The sequence below is a fragment of the Hydra viridissima genome, unplaced genomic scaffold (assembly GCF_058129835.1).
Source record: "Hydra viridissima isolate aposymbiotic clone 2 unplaced genomic scaffold, HvirCarnegie_v1 scaffold_2, whole genome shotgun sequence".
Taxonomy (NCBI): Eukaryota; Metazoa; Cnidaria; class Hydrozoa; order Anthoathecata; family Hydridae; genus Hydra; species Hydra viridissima.
The window spans coordinates 6,631,359-6,652,500 of NW_028324301.1; the positions used below are offsets into that span (position 1 = coordinate 6,631,359).

The 21,142-nt window shown below is 33.4% G+C and overlaps 1 protein-coding gene and 1 pseudogene across 2 annotated transcripts in view; both read right to left on the bottom strand.

Moving 5' to 3' along the window:
• Positions 1-16,371: 16,371 nt before the first annotated feature.
• Positions 16,372-16,884, bottom strand: LOC149891699 (histone-lysine N-methyltransferase SETMAR pseudogene; annotated as a pseudogene).
• Positions 16,885-17,818: 934 nt separating this feature from the next.
• LOC145193499 (testin-like) overlaps positions 17,819-21,142 on the bottom strand; it is a 6,361-nt gene continuing 3,037 nt past the window's right edge. For both annotated transcript variants that reach the window (XM_090079317.1, XM_090079316.1), the window contains exons 3-6: positions 20,780-21,005; positions 20,199-20,441; positions 18,471-18,686; positions 17,819-18,391 (exon numbers count right to left, since the gene is read on the bottom strand). In XM_090079317.1, the coding sequence (XP_089935443.1) occupies positions 18,050-18,391; positions 18,471-18,686; positions 20,199-20,441; positions 20,780-21,005 (1,027 nt within the window). In that variant the 3' untranslated portion in view covers positions 17,819-18,049. The remainder of the gene's footprint in view (positions 18,392-18,470; positions 18,687-20,198; positions 20,442-20,779; positions 21,006-21,142) is intronic.

Here is a 21,142-nt window from a genome sequence, read left to right on the forward strand (position 1 = left end):
CAATTATTAATCAATATAATTTAATTTAATGAAACAAGTTTGGTAATCTTCAACTTAGCATAGTAATAATCATGAAATAATTAAATATTTGCAACCATAAATACTATTGCATAGAACTTTCTGGTGACTGCAACAATCAATGATAACTGTATGCAGAATGTGAAAAGATGTCGTTAAATCATTCAATAACTGACGACTCTAGGACTTTTAGAAGTTTAAACCCAATCATGAGAACAACTAAATAACTTTTATCTACAATAACTAAACTCGTAGATCAAAGCATTTGTAAACAAATGTGTTTTTTTGTAAACGAATGTGTTTTGAATAAAAAGTAAACATCTTAGGGATTAATGACTTTTTTTAAACATCATCATTAGTCTCTTCAGAGGTATCTAATTGTGGAAGGTGTCTCTGCATTTTGTATTGCTCTGAAGATTGTGGTAAAGTGTTGCATGTTCTTGTAGGTTGATACCTAACTTTAGAAGTGACATCAGGTCATTCTTTTTTGGCACCGAGATTGAATGGAGGCGATTGTAGGCAGGCACCAATGAAAGTTAAATCAACCAATAATGATCGACCGCAGGCTTTTAGAGTATTAAGCTGCATAAATGTGTCACTTTTTATGGAGAATTTGCACTGAAAAGTGTATGGAAGGCTCTTTTCAAACCGAATCCATTTTCTTTTTATAAACTGCACTGCTTGATTGTGAGTATTTTTGGATTAGTTTTTGACAAAATTTAATAAGATGTTGAAGTTATACACACCCCTATGTTACATTTTTGTGACAATAGAGAACGCTTCATGCTTTCTATCAAAACCAGTTATAAACTCCCACTCTCGATTTGTCCAAAATTTTTTTGCCAAATTGCTTCCTCATCAATCGCATATACTGTCTCAAACAATCTAATTTGCACACAACCAGCTATCTTTTGTTGTATATTTGAGCGCCCCCAGCATGAGGTGTCACCAAAACAGCAAAAGATGTCACCCTTTTCCGGTCAAATATAATCACAGCAAAAGATATGTCATTCTTTTCTGGTCAAAGATAGCCACAGCAAAAGATATCTCATCCTTAGTACATTGTTTATTGATATATTTTTTTTCCGTTAATTACTTTTCTCTTTAATGATGCCACATAACTACTATGAATTGCGGATTCCAGGACATTGCCAGTCTTCTCCATAGTTAATGAATTCAAGATGTTGTTATGTTTTAAAAAAAATATAAATTGTTATTATATTTTTATCTCATTGTTAATATCATGCCAGAACCTGCAAAGAAGTATGAAACTGTATCTTTTTTCGTAATTTATTCCATAATGTTAAAGAGTTTATCATAGTCCATAAATGTAAAGCATGGTTTTAGTTTGTAGTGTCCAAGGGCTAGGGTGTGAATACCGTCTTGTAAGATGTGTCTTTTATCATCGTTAGCGCTGAGAGCAACTTTGTTGATTTCTTCGGTGTATATGTCATGGTCATGTGATCGTATAACGTTCATGGTTGCAAGCTTTTCTGTCTTATTCATTAAGCAGTCGTAATAATCTTGATGAGTGATGTGTTTTTGAATATTCTCCATGGTTTGTTATTTTTAAAAAAAATTTATTCTTTAAAAATTTCACCACAAGGTATTGATAACTTCTTGAAAGTCAAGACCTTCATTCAATTTTTTTAAGACGTAAAGACACAAATGACCACAATAAGACGTGTTACCAAATTGCACTCTTTCACTGTTATAATAAACCGGGCTTTTCAAGTATTTAGTCAATTCAACAAGAGGAGGCTGAGCATAAGAGTCAAAGCTGTATTTTTTGTCAGCGTCTTTATACCAGCACACCCAATGAAATCCATCTGTACTAGAATCTCCTGTGTTGACAATTCCACATTCTTTTTTCATTGTCTTTTTTGGTAAATCATCCCTCACAAAAACACCTCTAAAGTTTTTCAATTTTAACTGTTTAGTAGCCTTTATCAATTGAAAGTTAGTTAAAGCCTCATTGGGTAAAACAATTCCTTCTACGTCAATCCATGAAAGTCGATCATTTTTTTAATTTCTTAAAAAGTTTATCCGAATTTTTTAACAAGCGATTTTCATAGAATAGCACCTAAAAAGGGTATACTATTAAAGGGTGAGTTAGGTCCGAGTAATAAACCAGCTCCAACAGATTGATAACCTTTTCCAGTTTTAATGAAGAGTCCATCACCGTGAACATTTTTAGTCCATGGGGTGATAAACAATCCTTCTCCACCTAAAGTTTTTATCTTCATTCCATTTCCATTCTTTTTCAAGTAAACGATTCCTCTTCCTGCAATTTTATCAACCATAGCAGAGCCAGCAGAAGAGCCTACACCTGCTAACAATCCAGTGGCGAGAGCAGGAACTACTTTTGTGGCAAGAGTGCTGCCTATCATACCTAATAACGGTAAAAGAGCTCCGATGAATCCGCCTTCAATGGTTGAGTTGTATGCAATTTGTCTTTTGCTCAATTTAAGAGTGACTCCTTTACCAGCTTCATACGCTTTTCTAATTTTGTTCAATTGCGCATTAGTGATAGCGAGAACATGTTTACCGTTCAAGTCTTGATGAGAAAGCTTAATGCTAGTATCGGTTTTATCATGCATAGCTTTTTTAATTTTATCAGATTGGCTCTGCGAGATGTTAATTTTGATATTTTGATAATTGCTCATTTTTTATGTATTAAAAATTATTTATTTCACTTCTCGAATATGATATCTTATTGTAATATCCTCTCCACGAAAATCAACCAAATCTCCATTCTGATCAATGATACGAGTAACCATTGTTGAAATTTCAAACAGTTTAACAGGAAGATAAATCAAATGCATTGGTCTCTCGATGATTTTATAGCCTGGACTAACACTTGGATAAAACGAGTAAATGCAATTGAGTTGGGTTCCATTAATATAGGATGATCCGATCACGTTGTTAACGATTCTGATGGTGTTAATGCTTGAAATTCTAACAATATTATCCGACTCGTATTCGGAATTGGAATTTAATTTTCTTTTAGTAAACCCTAAAACTGAAGAGATGCTGTTCTCCACGTTAAAGTCAATCAAATAATTCAAGCCAAGTTTAATGGTTGATTTTAAAGTATTAAGATTGATTCCAATTTGAAGGTTGCTTGGTGAGTAATTAATTTTATTTGCAATAATATAACTTCCACGTTGAGCTGATTTTATTGTGTTTAAAATAGACCTTTGCAAATACTCATTGATGTCTTTAATGTCATAGCTTCCTGATGGAATGATAATGTTCTCCCAATGAGCTCCATTGTTCATGCTGTATTTGAAAGAATTGTTTTTACTGTTTACATTTGGAATGCTGTTGTAAGTCTCAAGACCGAGAAAAGCCATTTCATAACTTTTTCCTTCGTCAAAAACGATTTTATCTAAAAATTCAGTGGTGATAACACTTGATTTTCCATCTACATCGATGATTATACCTGACATTTTTTAAATAAAAATTATTTTTTAAATTGTTTTAGAAAAATAAAAAATCATCAAACCCACTTCGGTACTTTCCCTCGTTCTTTTTAGAAGAGAGATCAATGACGGCAAATCCGTGAGGTTCATTCCAGCAATGATTGCAAAAGGCTTTAAACTCTTCTATTTTCATATCGCTGGATACATGATCTTGGTAAATGTGGTTAATGTTTTTTGAGTCTTGAGGAAACAAGCAAATGAAATTAGCGTTTTCTCGGATGGTTTGTCTAGGCAGCATAAAATAGTTTTGAGCGAGGTAAAAGCAGTCGACGTTAGAGTGTCTTCCTCGGATGTAATATTTTTCGCACTTGTTTTGATTAGTTAATTGCAAATCGTCAAAGATCATCAAATTGTTTTTGGTTGAGTCTAAGGATTCAGGTTCAGGCACATCGTCCGCTGTTTCAAAAAATTGACACTCCATATCATCATTGTTGGAATATTTTTTTGAAAGGTTGTTAATAACATCTTCAGGGTTTAAATTCAATTTTTCCATTTCGTCTTGTACATCATCTGTTAACAAATCAACAATATCCTTTTTAGGAAGTTTATTTTCGAAGGATCTTTTGAGTATTTTGTATTCAGGTTGAAAAAGGGATTTTCCAAATACATACAATCGGTTGTAATCTAGCCATCCCGGTCTGAGAAGTAGATTGAGCAGCAACGTTGTTTTTCCATATCCAGACTTTCCAACGATGATTCCTCGAATGCTTCTCGGTAAAAGCTTGCTGTTGTTTCTTTTGGTTTTCCCAATTTTACACGACAATTTCATCACTTCCATTTTTTATATTTAAAAAGTTTTTATATATGTTAAAATGTACTGCGTTAAATGCAAAAGGAAAACAGAAACGATCCATTTGAAAAAGGAAATGACAAAAAACAACAGAACTATGTTGAAAGGGACTTGCAACTCTTGTGGGATAACAAAATGCAAGTTTGTTTCAGCTGCAAAAGGAGGAGACTTGGTGGAATCGATCAACAATTTTTCAAAAAAAATAAAGCTTCCATGGGCAAAGTTTCCAGGAGAAATGCACGTTCCAGGGATGAATTTTGCAGGACCTGGAACCAATTTAGATAAAAGACTCACTTCCACAGACATGTATCAAGAGTGGAGTAAACCGGTGGATAGAGTAGATAATGCAGCATATCACCACGATTTAGCTTACAAGTATTTTAACGACAAACAAAACAGAAATTTAGCAGATCGAATGATGCTTGAAGAAATGGATTCTATACAAAATCCTACTCAGAGAGAAATAAGCGAGCGAAAAATCATCGAACCCATCATCAAAGCCAAAGCTAAATTCGGATTGGGTGTGAGTGATTTGAAATGGACGGATCAACTTGCAGAGGAGCTTCATAAACCGGTGATTCATCATTTTAAAAAAAGAAAAGTGATTGTGAACGACATTGATGAGATATGGGCTGCTGATTTGGTGGACATGCAATCGTTTTCAAAATTCAACAATGGCGTAAAATATTTGCTCATGGTGATTGACGTGTTTTCAAAGTATGGATGGATTGTTCCGTTAAAAAGCAAAACAGGTCTTGAAGTAGCTGAAGCGTTAAAAAAGATTTTCACAGAAAGAAAATGCATTAAATTGTGGGTAGACAAAGGAAAAGAGTTTTACAACAGACATGTGAGAGCGTTGGGTGTGCAACTGTATTCCACTGAAAACGAGGAAAAAAGTTGTGTTGTCGAGCGATGGAATAGAACAATGAAAGAGAGAATGTTTAAATATTTTTCAGCCAACAATACCAATAAATACATTGACGTATTGGATGAGATGGTGAAAAATTACAACAACACAAAGCATTCTTCCATCAAAATGACACCAGTGGAAGCTAGCGATGAAAAGAATAAATATAAGGTCTGGTGGAGTCTGTATGGAAAGGATCAAATATTACCAGCAAAACCAAAATTTTCCATGGGCGATCAAGTGAGGATCGTAAAAAAGAAGTCTCATTTTGAAAAGGGGTATACGCCGAGATGGACTGAGGAGGTTTTTACAGTGTCAAAAGTTCAGTATACGAATCCGCCCACGTATAAAATCTCTGACGCTAACGGTGAAGAAATTCAAGGCACCTTTTACGAGCAGGAGATGCAAAAGACACATCAAGACATATTCAGAATTAAAAAAGTCATTCGCAAAACCAAGAGCAAGTCGTTAGTCAAATGGTTGGGATATCCAGACTCGTTCAACTCATGGGTAGATAATAATGAATTGTTAAGTTTGCAAAAATGATCTAAAAATTTATTTTTAATATGTAAAATGCATGCTCCTCACAAGTTTTTTAGAAATGTTACCTCAGCAGAAGTCCACAGTTTGGATTTGCAATTAAAAATTTTGGAAGAGAGAGTTAGAGAGTTGGAGGAAAGAAGACCAAACAACATTATTGTGTCTACGAAAACGTTAGATCATCCACCTTATTTCAACGTTAACGAACAATATGAGATTTTTGCTCAGAAAGACATTAAATTTGCTGCTCTCTCACATACAATGATAGCTTTATCCATTGGGCTGAATTTGGAGAAAGGTATTGCAGTGATAACATTAATGAATAAAATTACTGATCAATTGAATTATAGAAAAAACGAAGTTATTATTTCAGAGTCTGTAGATGATGTTATCATGGATGTGAATAGTAACAGCAAACAGGACGTGATTGTTAAAAAAGGAGAAAAACTTTGTAAGATTAATTACATTGATTTAAAATAATTTTTATTAATAAAAAATGGAAATATTGAATGAAAAACTTTATCCAGTTCTTCCAACAGCTCCTGCAGATGAAGGACATGTTTATAGGCTTCAGAAAATAAGCGAGATTCAGAAAGAGATAGAGAGTGAAAAAGCAAAGCGAGTTCATCTAAGCAAAAAGTACCATCGCGTGTTTAGAATCATTTCGAATGTGGACAATGTGATGCAAGCCTTATGCATTGCTTTAGGTGCGACTGGAATAGGGCTTTTGTCAACCATCGCTGCTGCCCCTGTTGCAATTGCGTGTGAAGGTGTGGCTATTGGAATGGGGTTTTTGTCCATTGTAGGAGGACAAGTCAACAAAAAACTAGCATTAAAAGCGGAGAAGCATGAAAAGATCAAAGTGTTGGCAGAGTCGAAATTGAATACGATTAGCGAGCACATTTCCAAAGCGTTGATGGATGGAAAAATAAGCGATTCAGAGTATGAATTGATTTTAAACGAGCTTCAAAAGTTTAAATCCTTAACAGAGGAAATAAGAACTAAAACAAAAAAGGGAATAGATGAAGTTACTAAAGAAAACTTGATTCAAAAAGGAAGAGAAGATGCGATTCAAACGTTCAATAACCTTTTTAAGAAAGGATCAACGTAGTCGTAAAACCAATTTATGTTTTTTTCCACGTATTTTAAGAAAGGATCAACGTAGTCGTAAAAACCAATTTATGTATTTTTTCAACGTATTTTAAAAAGATGTTTTTCTTTAAAATACAAGACCTGAATAAAAGGGATGAAATTGTGAAAGAAATTAATGACAGAAGAAACGGCAACATTTCAGATGGTAATCTTCAGACTGATTTGAGCAAGCTTTACAAGCCTCTGATTGAAAGCAATGAAAAGATGATTAAAAGCCTGTTAGTCGATCAAAAAAAGAAAAGACCTTTCGAAGTGAACAAAGTTGGAGATAAAATGTACGTTGGAAAAATGGAGGTTGAAATAGATGGAAATGATATCATTGTCGGTGAAGAAAAGTATAATGGAACAAAAGGTCTTTGGGAACTGATGACTGAATTAACAATACCAAAGAGCTATACCGATGAAGATTTGCAAAATTATGAAAAAATTTTAATGGATAGTGATGCTATAAGATCTGATTCGCAACCGCATAAACCGAAATCATCAAGAAGACCAAAGTATCAACAACTTATTGCTCCTATTTGGGAAAAAATGACGCGTATTGAAAAGGGTATAAAAGGTCGTGGTGTTATTATTCTTCCGAGCGATCCTAATGCGTTGGTGGAAAAGCTTGAATTGAGTATTGCTGCTTGGCATGCTGGGAATAAAGAGTCGAGAAATGTGGCTGTTGCTATTTGCGATGAGCTGTTGAGACAAGGGGAGATTAATAAAGAGGAATATAAATCGTTAATGAGGACTATTGATAAAATTATTTAAAAAAATTGTTTTTATTTAAAAAATGCTCATTGTGAACAAAAGAAGATATGTGAAAAAGAACGTTGTTGGTGGAGGTAGTATTGTGGACATGATTAAAAATTTCATAAAAAGAGCAGCTGCGTCAAGTGTGTCAAAAGCAACAGTGAATTTGCTTAAAAATGCTGCAACAAGCAAAATTGGACAAGAAGCGATTACAGCTGCAAAATCTGCTGGGACAGAGTTAGCCCTTTCAGCCATCTCTGCTGCTAAAGATGTGGCTATTGACAAAGGTAAAAAGACCATTGAGAAATTAAAGACTGGTTCATCTATTCAAAGTAATAAAATGTCTAAAAAGAACGCGATTCGAATTCAAGACCTGGTGAAAATGGGACAGGGTATGAAAATAGCATGAAGATAGCATTCTGTTGCGATGGTTTGTTATAAACTTACGATAGCTTGCGATAAGAGACATTTAAATGAATTAAATAATTTTTTTATTATATAAAAAATGATAAGTACTGAGCGATTAAGAGTTACTGAGAACCCAGAGTATGATATTGGTATTGAAAAAGTTGATTTTTTTGAGTATCTTCCAACCAATCTCGATTTAAATTCTTCAGGCACGATTACTTTTGAGATTGACTGTCAATCGATTCAAACAGTACCATCAGAGGCTTACATTCTTATTGAAGGAGTGTTGAAAAAGAGCGATGGAACCTTTTACGATGCTAAAGACAACATTGCACTGGTGAACAACGCTTTGATGTATTTGTTTAATGATGTGACTTATGACTTGTCGGGAGAGCAAGTGGAAAGAGTGATGTATCCAGGTCCAGCCACCACCATACTTGGATTGATGAAATATCCTTATGGATTTCAGTTTGCTGATGGATTAAAACAGATGTGGTATATGGATACGTCAAATCTTGTTGAAAATGAAGGATTTAAAGTTAGACGAGACCATTTGTTTGCAGACACTACATCCGTTGGCGCTTTTTCGTTTAAAATTCCGTTGAAGCACATTTTTGGATTTTGCGAAACCTATGACAAAGTTGTTTATGGGTTTAGACATACCATCACCTTTACAAAGAAAGAATGTGATGATGCGATTTATAGAGCGGAGAGCGTTAGTGCAGGAATGATCAACCTTAAAAAATTCAGACTTTATATGCCTCGCGTTGAATTGGATATTTCGAAAAAGACTGATTTCATGAATTTAATGGCTCAAAAAATTCCCATTCAAGTGGCTTATAAATCAAACAAATGTGAAAGGCAACTTATTCCAGCTGGTCAGATAGAATTTACCTGGTCGCTTGGAAGAGTCACTGACAAAAGCATTCCAAGATTTATCCTGTTCGGACTTCAGACAAACAGAAATTCCAGTCAAACAGTTAATCCGTCACTATTCGACCATTGTGATGTTAGCAATTTTTACGTGACTGTTAATGGAATAAAGTATCCAAATTACAATTACGACTTGAATTTTGGAGAAAAGAGAGTGGTCATGGCTTATTCAGATGCGTTCTCTTTTGATGAAAAATATTACGGTACAAATGAACTTGTTTGTCAATCTGGGTTAAGCTTGCTTGAATATATAAAATTATATCCGTTGTTCTTTGTGGATATCAGCAAGCAAAAAGAAAGAATGACGTCGGAAACAGCTGAATTAGTGGTAAACCTTAAATTTCGAACTTCAACTATTGCAAATACCGTTATTTTTGCAGTGGTGATCTCTGACAAACTGCTTAAATTTGTTTCAGACGGAACCAACATGACTGCTGTTTATTAAGATATCTTTTCGGGAAAAAATTGAATTGACTTAAAAAAAAATCTTGGTATAATAAAATGAGATATACAACATCGTATTTGAAAAATTTGTTGAATGAAAACGGCGTTAGTAAAACAGCAGATGATTTAATAACGTTGATGATGCTTGCGGTTGAAAACAACTTGATCAGTAAAGATGAGATTTTAGAAAGAGCAAAAGAAAAAAAAGTAAAGCTTCCTCCAAAAGAAAAAAAACCTGTTGATCCAAAATGGGAATGGCTTAGTTTAGTTAAGAAAAAGCCCATCACTGTGAGAATAACCGACATAGAAACGGGTGAGGTGACTGAATACAAGTCTCTTTACAAAGCGATGGCAGGAACTGGACGTGGATGGAGATATTTAGAGCGTCGAGATGGAAAGGTGGATAATGGAATCAAGATTGAATTTTTAAATTCTGAAAAGCTTGAAAAACGCAAAAAGCAGCAAAATTGATTTTTTAACTTTTAGCATGTTAAAAAATTGACTTAAATAAAATTCTTGGCATAAATAAAAAGATGGAGAGGAAGTATGTGATTGAATTTGATACCATGGGTCGTGCGCATCTGTTTGATGAAGAAAAAGAAATTCATGCGACTGGATGCGAATTTACTGCACATGACGAGTGGGGAAGAAAGTATACGATTAGATTTGATGAAATGGGTCAAGCACATGTATACGACTCAATAAGCGAAATTTTTGCCAATTATCTTGTTTCATAAGTTTTTAATTCTCCCGCGAAAAGAATTAAAAAACGGTAAAAACTTTTCGAAGAAGAAAATATGCTGAAAGTGTGCCAAGATTTAAAAAAAATTGAATTGACTTAAAGAAAATCACGGCAGAGATAAAATGAGTCTCCATTCTTCAAAAAAATTAATTGCTAAAGAGCCAAAAATTGAATGCATCGAAAAAAATTTTATTTCCCTTAATAAAATGGGTGATAAAACTGATGCTAAAAAGCAAAAAGCAAAAACTACCGCCAAAGAGCGAAAAATTGAAAGTGACATAAAGAAAAATCTTTCCGTAATAAAAATGGAAAGTAAAAGTGTGAAAGATCAAAAAGTATCAATGGCATCATTAAGAAGAGATGCTAAAGAAAGAGCTATAAAAGACTATACCAGAATGACTAGGGAAGAGCTTGTTGAAGCAATAAGAACAACAAAACCTGTCATTGGCCAAAAGTCTGTTAATGATCGAAAAGATCGAAACTATTCCAAAATGACTGTAAAAGAATTAAAAGAAATTGCTAAAGGGCAAAAAATAAAAGGATACTCTAAAATGAGAAAGGGGGAACTTATAACGGCTTTGCATCCTCCTAGAGTTGTCTCTGCTCCTGCTTCTTTTCGTAGACGAACGACTGAGGCGAGACCTTTGCCTGTTAATGCTACTGTGGTTAGGTTTGTTAAACCAGCTGTAAAAGTTTCAATAAAGCCTACAAAAGTTTCTGTAAAGCCGACAAAAGTAAGGTTTGTTCCTTCCACAGTGATAAAACCAGTCATCGCTCCAAAACCAGCGATCATCCCACCAAGACCTGTTGTGCAAAAGCCTCCTATTGCTCCGAAACCAATTCATTTGCAAAAACAGATTCTTGATGAGCCTGTTTCAGATTCATCACCTGTCATGACACCTAGACCAGTCATTCCACAGAGACCTGGTTTATTTTCAAGTCTAACAGCAGCTACAAAAAGTGTGACGTCTTATGTTAAAACTAAGTTTAATGATGTTAAAGATTGGATAGAACCCTACGTTCCTGAAGTAGTCAAGAATAAGGTAAGCGAATCAGTGAAACAAATCGATGAAAAGATACAGTCTATCAAATCGCTTGTATTAAAAACAGAGTATAAACAACCTGTACCAAAACCAATTAAAGTAAAGTTTAAAATGACTGAACATTCAGCGGAGAGTTCTGTGAGACAATTTTCTTATAGACCTTCTTCTCGATACCAAGACATTGCATCCTTTTTTAATTTGGTGAGAGAGTCTGCCATTCAAACCATGGAAGGAGAAAGAAATACAAAGGTAAGAATTATTTTAACGTGTGAAATGAAATCTGTAAGCATGATGACTGGTGAAGAAGTGACTCGGGAAGCAAGCTTTTCATCAAGATCAGAGATTGTTCTAGCAACTACAGATGTAAGAGAGTTAATGGGTGAAATGGAAGGAAAAGTCTTGGAAAGTAGTGTTAAATACAATGCTTTAGGATCTAATTGCACTATATCTAAGATTTTAAGAATGGACATTAACTTTACTGATTACGAGCCTATCAGCGGTTCTTCCTATATTGAGCTGCCTAAAGAGCTGAAAGACAAAAATGCAATCATCAACATGAAAAACAAGGACGATCAATGCTTTAAATGGTCAGTCACTCGAGCGTTGAATTTAAAAAATACGCATAACGAAAGAATTGACAATGATCTTATTTTAAAATCAGAAGAGCTGAATTGGGATGGAATGGAGTTTCCTGTCAAGCTTAATAAAATCAACAAGTTTGAAAAGAATAATCCTGACATCAGCGTGAACGTCTTTGGGTATGAAAATGAAAAACTTTACCCTTTGAAAATATCTAAATTTACAGATCGAAATAACTGTGTTGATTTGTTGTTTATTTCAAACAAAGACACTGACCATTATTGCGTGATTAAAAGTTTGAGTCGATTATTGTCTACACAAACATAAAAAGGTAAAAGAAAACAACATTATTGCAGAAATTGCTTGCAAGGCTATGACCAGGAAGAAAAGCTTCAACATCATCAACCTTATTGTTATGATAACACATCAGTAAGAATCGAACTTCCTAAAGAAGGGACAACCGTTCAGTTTAAAAACTATCAAAAGGGTATGAAGGTTCCATACGTCGTATATGCTGACTTTGAAAGTTTCATCAAACCCATCGAGGACAACACTGAATATAATAATAAAGAGTCTTACACCAAACAATACCAAAAGCACGTTCCAAGCTCCTTCTGCTATTATATCAAATGCTTTGACGATAGCCTTTACAAAGGAGAACCAGTCATGTACACAGCAGAAAGCGAAGAGGATGATGTAGCTCAAAAGTTTATAACCATGCTTGAATCAGACCTTATAAAGATTTTATACAAGATTGATATAGTAAAAAAGAAAGTCATGACTGATGAGGATGAAAAGAATTTTGAGGTTGCAACTCTATGTCATATTTGCAATAAAGATCTTAACGGCGATAAAGTCTTAGACCATTGTCATTTGACTGGAAAGTATCGAGGAGCTGCTCATAACAAATGCAACTTGAATTATAAACTTCCAAAATTTATTCCCATCATTTTACATAATTTGTCTGGTTATGATAGTCATTTGTTTATCAAGAAATTAGGAGGGAAATTAAAATGTATACCCAACAATGAAGAAAAATATATCAGCTTGATAAAAAGCATCAAAGTGAGAGAATTTACTGATAGGTAAACTTCGTGAAGTATGGAAAGAATTGAGGTTTATTGACAGCTTCAGATTCATGGCTGGTAGTTTAGACAGTTTGGCTAAAAATCTAAACAACGATCAATGCAAAAACGTTGCTCAATATTACTCTGGAGAAAAGTTTGATTTATTAAGAAAAAAAGGTATTTACCCTTATGACTGGGTGGACTCGATTGAAAAGTTCTCCGAAACGCAATTGCCTCCTATTGAAGCATTCCATTCAAAACTGAATGATGAGGGAATAAGCTCTGAAGACTATGCGCATGCTCAAAACGTTTGGAATGTATTTGGATGTAAAACGTTTAAAGATTACCAAGAACTGTACAACATGTCCGACGTGCTGATACTTGCCGATGTCTTTGAAAATTTCAGAGACGTGTGTCGTAATTATTACAAGCTTGACCCTGCTTGGTATTACACCTCACCCGGTTTAGGTTGGGATGCTATGTTGAAACTAACTGGAATTCAGTTAGAGCTTCTGACTGATGCTGATATGCTTAATGTGATAGAAAAAGGGATACGTGGTGGAATTTGCATGATCAGCAAACGTCATGGAACTGCTAACAACAAATACATGAGTGATTATGATCCTTCACAACCTTCGGAATTCCTTCAATATTTAGACGCTAATAATCTTTATGGATGGGCTATGAGCAAACCTCTTCCTGTTAGAGGATTCAGATGGATGACTGAGGATGAACTTTTAAATTGGAAATCCATGTCTTGTATTCTCGAAGTCGATTTAACCTATCCCGAAAGCCTACACGATTTACACAACGACTATCCTTTAGCTCCTGAAAGACTAACCATTGGAAAAGTAGACAAGCTCGTTCCTAATTTAAACAACAAGGAAAAATATACTATTCACAATGAAAGCCTAAAACTATATGAACGACTTGGATTGATCGTTACCAAAATTCATCGAGGTATTACCTTTGAAGAAGAACCTTTCATGAAACAATACATTGACCTCAACACTGCATTAAGAGCAGAAGCTAAAAACGAGTTTGAAAAAGAATTTTTTAAGCTCATGAATAACTCTGTCTTTGGAAAAACCATGGAGAATATTCGAAAGCATGTTGATATTAAACTGGTTACCACAAGAAAAGAAGTCTTAAAATTGTCAAGAAAACCTAATTATGATAGAAATACCATTTTTGATGAAAACCTTGCAGCGGTTCATATGAAAAGAACAAAACTCTTTTACAACAAGCCTGTTTACTTAGGACTGAGCGTTCTAGACATAAGCAAAATTCTCATGTTTGAGCATCATTACGACTATATCAAACCTAAATACGGAGATCGCGCGAAATTACTCATGACCGATACTGACTCACTCTTTTACGAAATCGAAACGGATGATTTTTTCAAAGACATTGCTGACGATGTTGAAGCTAAATTTGACACAAGCGAATTCGCGAAAGATCATCCTGCCGTTCAAAACTTTGGATTTAACATTGGGTTTAAAAATAAAAAAGTTATAGGCAAGTTCAAAGATGAGGCTGCTGGTAAACTGATTAAAGAGTTTGTTGGACTTCGACCCAAACTCTACTCTTACAAGATCGCTAAAGATGAACACAAAAAATGCAAAGGGGTTAAAAAGAAAGTGGTCAAAAATAAGATTACTCATCAAGACTATTACGACTGCTTGATGAATAAGACAGAAAAGCTTACAGCCATGAACGTTATCCGATCACATCAGCATAACATTTACACCGAAGAAATTAACAAAGTCGCACTCAGCTCTAACGATGATAAAAGACACATCTTACAAGACAGAATTCACACGCTAGCTCTCGGACACAACAAACGAAAACCATGCTTTACATTTATGGGCTATGATAAACTCTTTAACATTATGGAATAAATTACGAAAAAAGATACAGTTTTATACTTCTTTGCAGGTTCTGGCATGATATTAACAATGAGATAAAAATATAATAACAATTTATATTTTTTTTAAAACATAACAACATCTTGAATTCATTAACTATGGAGAAGACTGGCAATGTCCTGGAATCCGCAATTCATAGTAGTCACATATCAACTTCTTTGCTTTATATGCATCACTGTAAAGATTGTAAAAAGAGTACTGATCAGTTTTGTGCTTGAAACATTTTTGTGATATTGAAATTATTGATAAAAGTTTGTCTAAATTTGTGCTCTCTTACCGGTTGTATAATCAAGCAAATGCAGTAGTCATCTTAATAAAGTCATTATATTGTTTTATGATAAAGCGTGGTGACAAATACTGGTTGTTATAATATTTTTAGAAAAATGTTGGAGAACTTTTTTTAACAAATCTTTGGAAACTTTGCTTGGAGCTGCTGTCCTTGTCTTTTATCAGATCTGACAAATGCCTTTGAATTGTCTTTTCCTGCTAATGCTTTGTTATAACCGACAGGTTTGAGATTTTTAGCAAGAATTTTTTTTGCATTTTCTGGTAACATACAACAAATCATTGCGTGCCTCTTTCCGGGTATATCATTTTTACATTTCAGGTTCTCTTTTTCTTTTTCTTCCTTGTTTATCTTCTTCAAGATTACGAACATTTACGTGTTGGTCTAAGCCTGGCGAAGATAAAACTTCTTCATTTTTAATTTGATGATTATTATTGTCAAACTCATAGCCATTCCTACCACCAACGGAATTAAGCACGTTGAGTTCATTGGAACTAGCAATTACATGTTGATTTGTACTAGTAGAAGGCACCTCAATTAGTTATCTGAGCTCGCCATAAGGAGCATTTGATCTGAGCTACTGTTAATAACATAACATAAGCCTGTTGCTTAATCATATAAGTTACTTTTCGCACCGACTTTTAAAAACACTTAGAAAAGTTAATCCTAACCAACCGTTTTAACATTGTTGTTTAAATTTTAACGTCAATCAGAGCATGAGCTAACTGTTTGGACGAATTTCTTAGAGCTAACTGTAGCCCTATCAATAAGTTGATCCAAAATGATTGCTTCAATAAATTGTTCTGGAATATAATGTTTGAATGCGCTGATCCAAACAACCTTAAACACAAACAATACTGTGAAAGTTAGTAAATGGTGGCCATCTTGCTTTGTAATATATTCAACATAAACAAAACAAGCCAAATAGTTGTCATAGTGAACAAATGTTGTATGCCCAACATTACTTCTGTGTTTTGTTGAAGGTGCTAAAAGCAAGATATTACAATTGTATTTTGTGTTATAACTAATGATGGATATCAATTGTGGACAAAACATTGATTTCATGAAAATGCAGACATTCTGCATTTGTCCCTATACTGTTGAAATGTAAATACCTGACATAATGGGTTAACAACTAAGTAATTTAGGTTTTATAGTATGAAACAAAGGCATATGTTTCAATACAAAGAATAATATTTAATAAATTATTAATTTTCCATTTTGTTCGATGACCTTTTGCCATCTTTCTTCCAACTTCATGATTCCACACTCGTAGAACTTCTGGCCCTTATCAACATAAAACTTAACCTATTATGATTTAAGGTCATCATTATATCTGAACAAATTAGCATTCAAATAATTCTGCAAGATTCGAAATAAATGGTAATCAGATGGTGCTAGATCAGGGCTGTATGGAGGATGTGGCATCACTTGCCAACCAAGCTCCAACAATTTTCCAAGGGTTGCTAAAGATGTGTGAGGTCTTACATTATCATGGTGGGACAGTATTCCTTTCGAATTTGCCAAATCCAACCGTTTTTCTTTGATTGGTTTATCCAGATTCATTAGTTGTCGACAGTAAACCTCAGAATTGATTGTTTGGTTCTTCGGAAGTAGCTCAAAATAAACAACACCTTTGTGGTCCAACCATATTGACACCATGATCTTTTTTTGATACAATTCAGGTTTTGATGTGATCGATAGTGGTTCATCTTGCTTGCACCATGATTGTTTTCGAATAATGTTGCTGTAGACAACCCATTTTTCATCACCAGGAACGATTCGCTTCAAGAAAGGGTCAGTTTCATTGCGCTTAAGGTGCATATCAAAAGTGTTGATTCGTCATGTCAAGTGGATCAAATCATGAGGTAACCAAACATCAAGCTTCTTAACAAGTCCAAGACTTTCAAGTGCTTTTCAATAGTTATGAGATACATTTAACCTCTCTGCAATCTCTTGAACAGATCGGCGATCATCTTGAACCATAACTTTGATTTCATCATTATTAACTTCAGAAAGCCGACCAGTACGCTACTCATATTTGAGAAAAATCTCCGGAACGAAATTTTTGAAACTAATTCTGACATGCACGCTCTGTTAGACAATCAACACCACATACACTTCACATATTTCTTTATGAATTTCAGCCGCATTCTTTCCTTTGTGGAAAAAAAAAAGCAAAATGTGCCGAAAATGTTAATTTTTGTACTCCATTTTAAAATTGATCCACAGCTGGCATGTACACAAGTACTCATGCACCACTTGCTTCTAAAGTACCTCAATATGTCTTGTATCAAATGTAAAAAAACCAGAGCACATTAAGATTAGCTGGTCGTTAAAAAAAAAGCATGCTTTTTATGACTAGAAAATCGAAATTACTTAGTTGCCAACCCAATATTCCGTTGGTTTTGCTGAAGGCTGACCAGTATTTTTTATGACTGATAAGAAAGTAATTAAGAGGCACGGGGTTTACTCAAATTTTCTAGGTATGTAATTTCTAGTATATAATTTTCTAGTTATCTTAGTTACCTTTCTTAAACAACAAAATTCTTGGGCACTCCTGAAAAAAGTAATTTCTCCCCAGGTTCAACAGAAAATTTTTTTACATTTTTGGAATGAGAACATTTTCTTTGATAACAAAAAAAAATTCTGGAGATGTGTTACAAGGTCTTACAGCATATTCCTACGAACTGTAGATATAATTTGAGCCAACTTAAGCAACTAACCTTGCTGTTATTTAATTTCTTTTAATAAAGCGTTTTGAATAACGATATTTTTTATAAAACAAATAACATGTACAGAAATAGCTGTTGCATAAAATAAGATTCCAGTATATGCCAATAAAATATAAAACCTCTATAGAGAGACTCGTTAAAATATGATCCCAATAAAATTTTGTCCTCCAAAATATTGATAATTACGAGCTAATTCAAAATTAATTTTAAAAAAATATAAAGTTAAAACCTAATAAAAACACACAAAAGAAAAATTATTTTTTAATACATTCAGCAGAGCAGAATATTTTATCATCCTTAGAAATAAACTGCTCTCCCAACATTGATTTTGCACAAGATGAACATTTAAAACAGTGTTCAGAAGCATGCCAGTGAGCATCCTTGTAGGTTATCCTTCTCCCATCAGCAGGAATTTTTTTGTTACAAGATGCACATATCTTAGCAAACAATTTATCATAGCAATCCATGCAATAAGGTTTCTCTTCTCGAGCCACATATTTTTGTCCACCCAATTCTTTGTCACAAGAAAAGCAACAAAAATGCTTCAAATGCCAATTACGATCTTCTGCTTGGGTATATTCTTTTGTGAAGATAAGCTAAATAAAAACACAGTAAAATTAGAAAAAATAAAAAAATTTACATCAAATAACTAAAAAAGATATGACAAAAACACACTTCATCGCAAGCAGCACATCGAACACGTGTCAACTCAGCATGATGACGCCCGCAATAAATTGCACCATCTTTGTAGAAGTAAATGAGATCTACCAACATTTCTGAGCAAGTAGCACAAACAAAGCATTTTGGATGCCAACATTTGTCTTGTCCTGCCCGCTCTGCAAAAACAGCAATCTCTCCACCTTGTAAATGCAATTTACAATGCTCGCATACCTAAATATTGGTAATGAAAAAGTCTAAAGAATTCTTAAAGAATAAATTTTAAAAATATTTAAGATTCTGCTTAAAAAGAACTTAAATGTGTGGAACATTCCCTTAAAAATGTCTAAAACTTGCTAGTGTAAATCTTTAATGAGAAAATATATAACTTATATATTTGTAACATCTTTTGTAAAACTGATTGTTTTAAAACCAACAAGTTTTAAACTCTTTATATTTTTATAAAACCTTAATGACCTCATAAGTTATGATTCTTAAAATGAAAAAAGTTCAACCCTCTTAAGACTTATTCACAAAAAATATAGACACAATATAAGTGATGCTTTGAGCTATGACAAAATACATCGTAAAAAGGTTGAACACTGAAACTCAAAATCAAAAGAATATTATAAGCACAAACCTTTTTTCAGGACACCTTACAATCTAAATGAACAAAGTTCATTTAAATTTTAAGATTGCTTTTAAAAATTCTACTTTAAATAAAATTCTACTTTAAGCAAGTTTTTTAGTAAATAAACATATTATTTAGAATTGCTGTAATCACTGACAACATTTATTTTTTATCAAGAAATTCCATGTTCTTTAATTACTGGGACTATTTCTGCACTTTTTTCTCAGATTGAATTGAACATGTTAGCTAAAGGCTACTCAGTTATCATATACTATTTAAACAGATTCAGCAGCCTTCTTACCACTAATGAACAAAATCTGGTCATTTATTGGCATTTTGACAGAAAGTATTAATTTGAAGGAATACAAAGAAAAAGCAAGAAGTTGGTGTAATGAAAAAATTAAACCTTTTTTTTTTCTAGAATATTGCATATAGACAATGGCAGATTAGCTACATAATTATTGTTGAAGGTTTGGGCTGCTGCTGTTAGGATGAGCATGGCTTTCCAGTCACTGATAATTGTACAATCCAGCATTGCAGCAAATTTGATGCAAAGTGACAAGTTTTCAAGCATTTTTTTGTGGCTATTTTTAAAATTTTTGTTTATCAAATGTTCCCAGTGATTCAAAAAAATAGCACTTTTAGCATGTTGCTGATGTTCTAATTCTTAAATAACTTAATGAAGTAATAAAAATTTGTAAATAAAGTTGTGAATCTGTAATTAAAATCATAAAAAAAGTAATTAAAGTCCATAGGTAATGATAATGTACTTTATTATTTTTTTTTCTTTTTTTGAAAACATAAAAAATATTTTCCATTTTGGATAGCAATCATTAAACTCATTAAACATAAAAAAAAGCTCAACTTGCTCTTAACAAATATAAAGAGACAGTACTTAATATAATATAATCCCCCCCCCCCCCCTAAAAAAAAGGCACTTTGTTGTGGGAACATAGAAAACAAAAAAAAATTTAATGGAAAAGGATTTTTATTTTTTGCCAACAGATAGTTAACCACTCTAATATATATTCACATACATACAATATACTAGCAGACTTAGCAAACTAAGAAAAATAACATAAAGATGTAAGTAACAAAACTTAAAAACATTTTACCCATTGCACAACTACTTTAGGAGTTTTTTCTTTAATCTCTCCTTGTCCAGTTGCATTTTCATTCCGTTCTGCATTAAAAGCTTTCATTTTATCCTTTTCTGCATCAGTTAGATTGTCACAGAATGATGGGTCAAAATCATGTGCAGGCAATTGATTTGCAAGCTGCTTACTTCGATATTGTGCTCCTGCTTCACTATGATGAGCAGCCTTATCTTTTGGAATTGCATCCAAGAACTTAGACAACTAAATTAAAATTCTATAGTTTGGATTTACTTAAATGATATTTGAAAGAGATATTCTCAGAGGTGGTAGGTGGAGATTTTATAAGTATTTCTACAGATGTCATGACTAACTGATTAATAAATACTTATAACATCAGTTATCAAAATTAAAAAATAGTTAACGGTAATTAATGGCAAACACTTTAGTGCTCAGCTCTGTATATTTATTAAAATAAACAATTAAATAATATAACCAACTTTTAATAGTAAATTGTTAAATAATAAGCATCACCTAGCACTATATAGAATTTCATGAAAAAAGACACTAACATCTTGAATACAATACAATAGAAAACTTACAACAGATGCAGAAGCTTTAGGCACTTGAATAAAATTCTTCTGGACATTTTTTTTAATCAAGGGATGATTTTCTAAAAGATCTTCATGTTTAACATTAATATCTAATTTTCCAAGCTTTGTAATACCACGATCAGCCAAAAGAACTGCAACTATGTTTTGATGTGTTTCTTCTTCATTTTTAACATCATGATCTTCAAGTTTGCAGTTACAGTTCCTGCATCTTTTTCTGTTAGAAAAGATGAACAAATTTAAGAATTACAGTTAGAGGAATAGTGTGGGTCATGCAAAAAGAATATTGTATATTAAGAGAGTAAACAAATTTGTGCACCCAACTTTTAATTGAATATGAGCATGTAATTATCC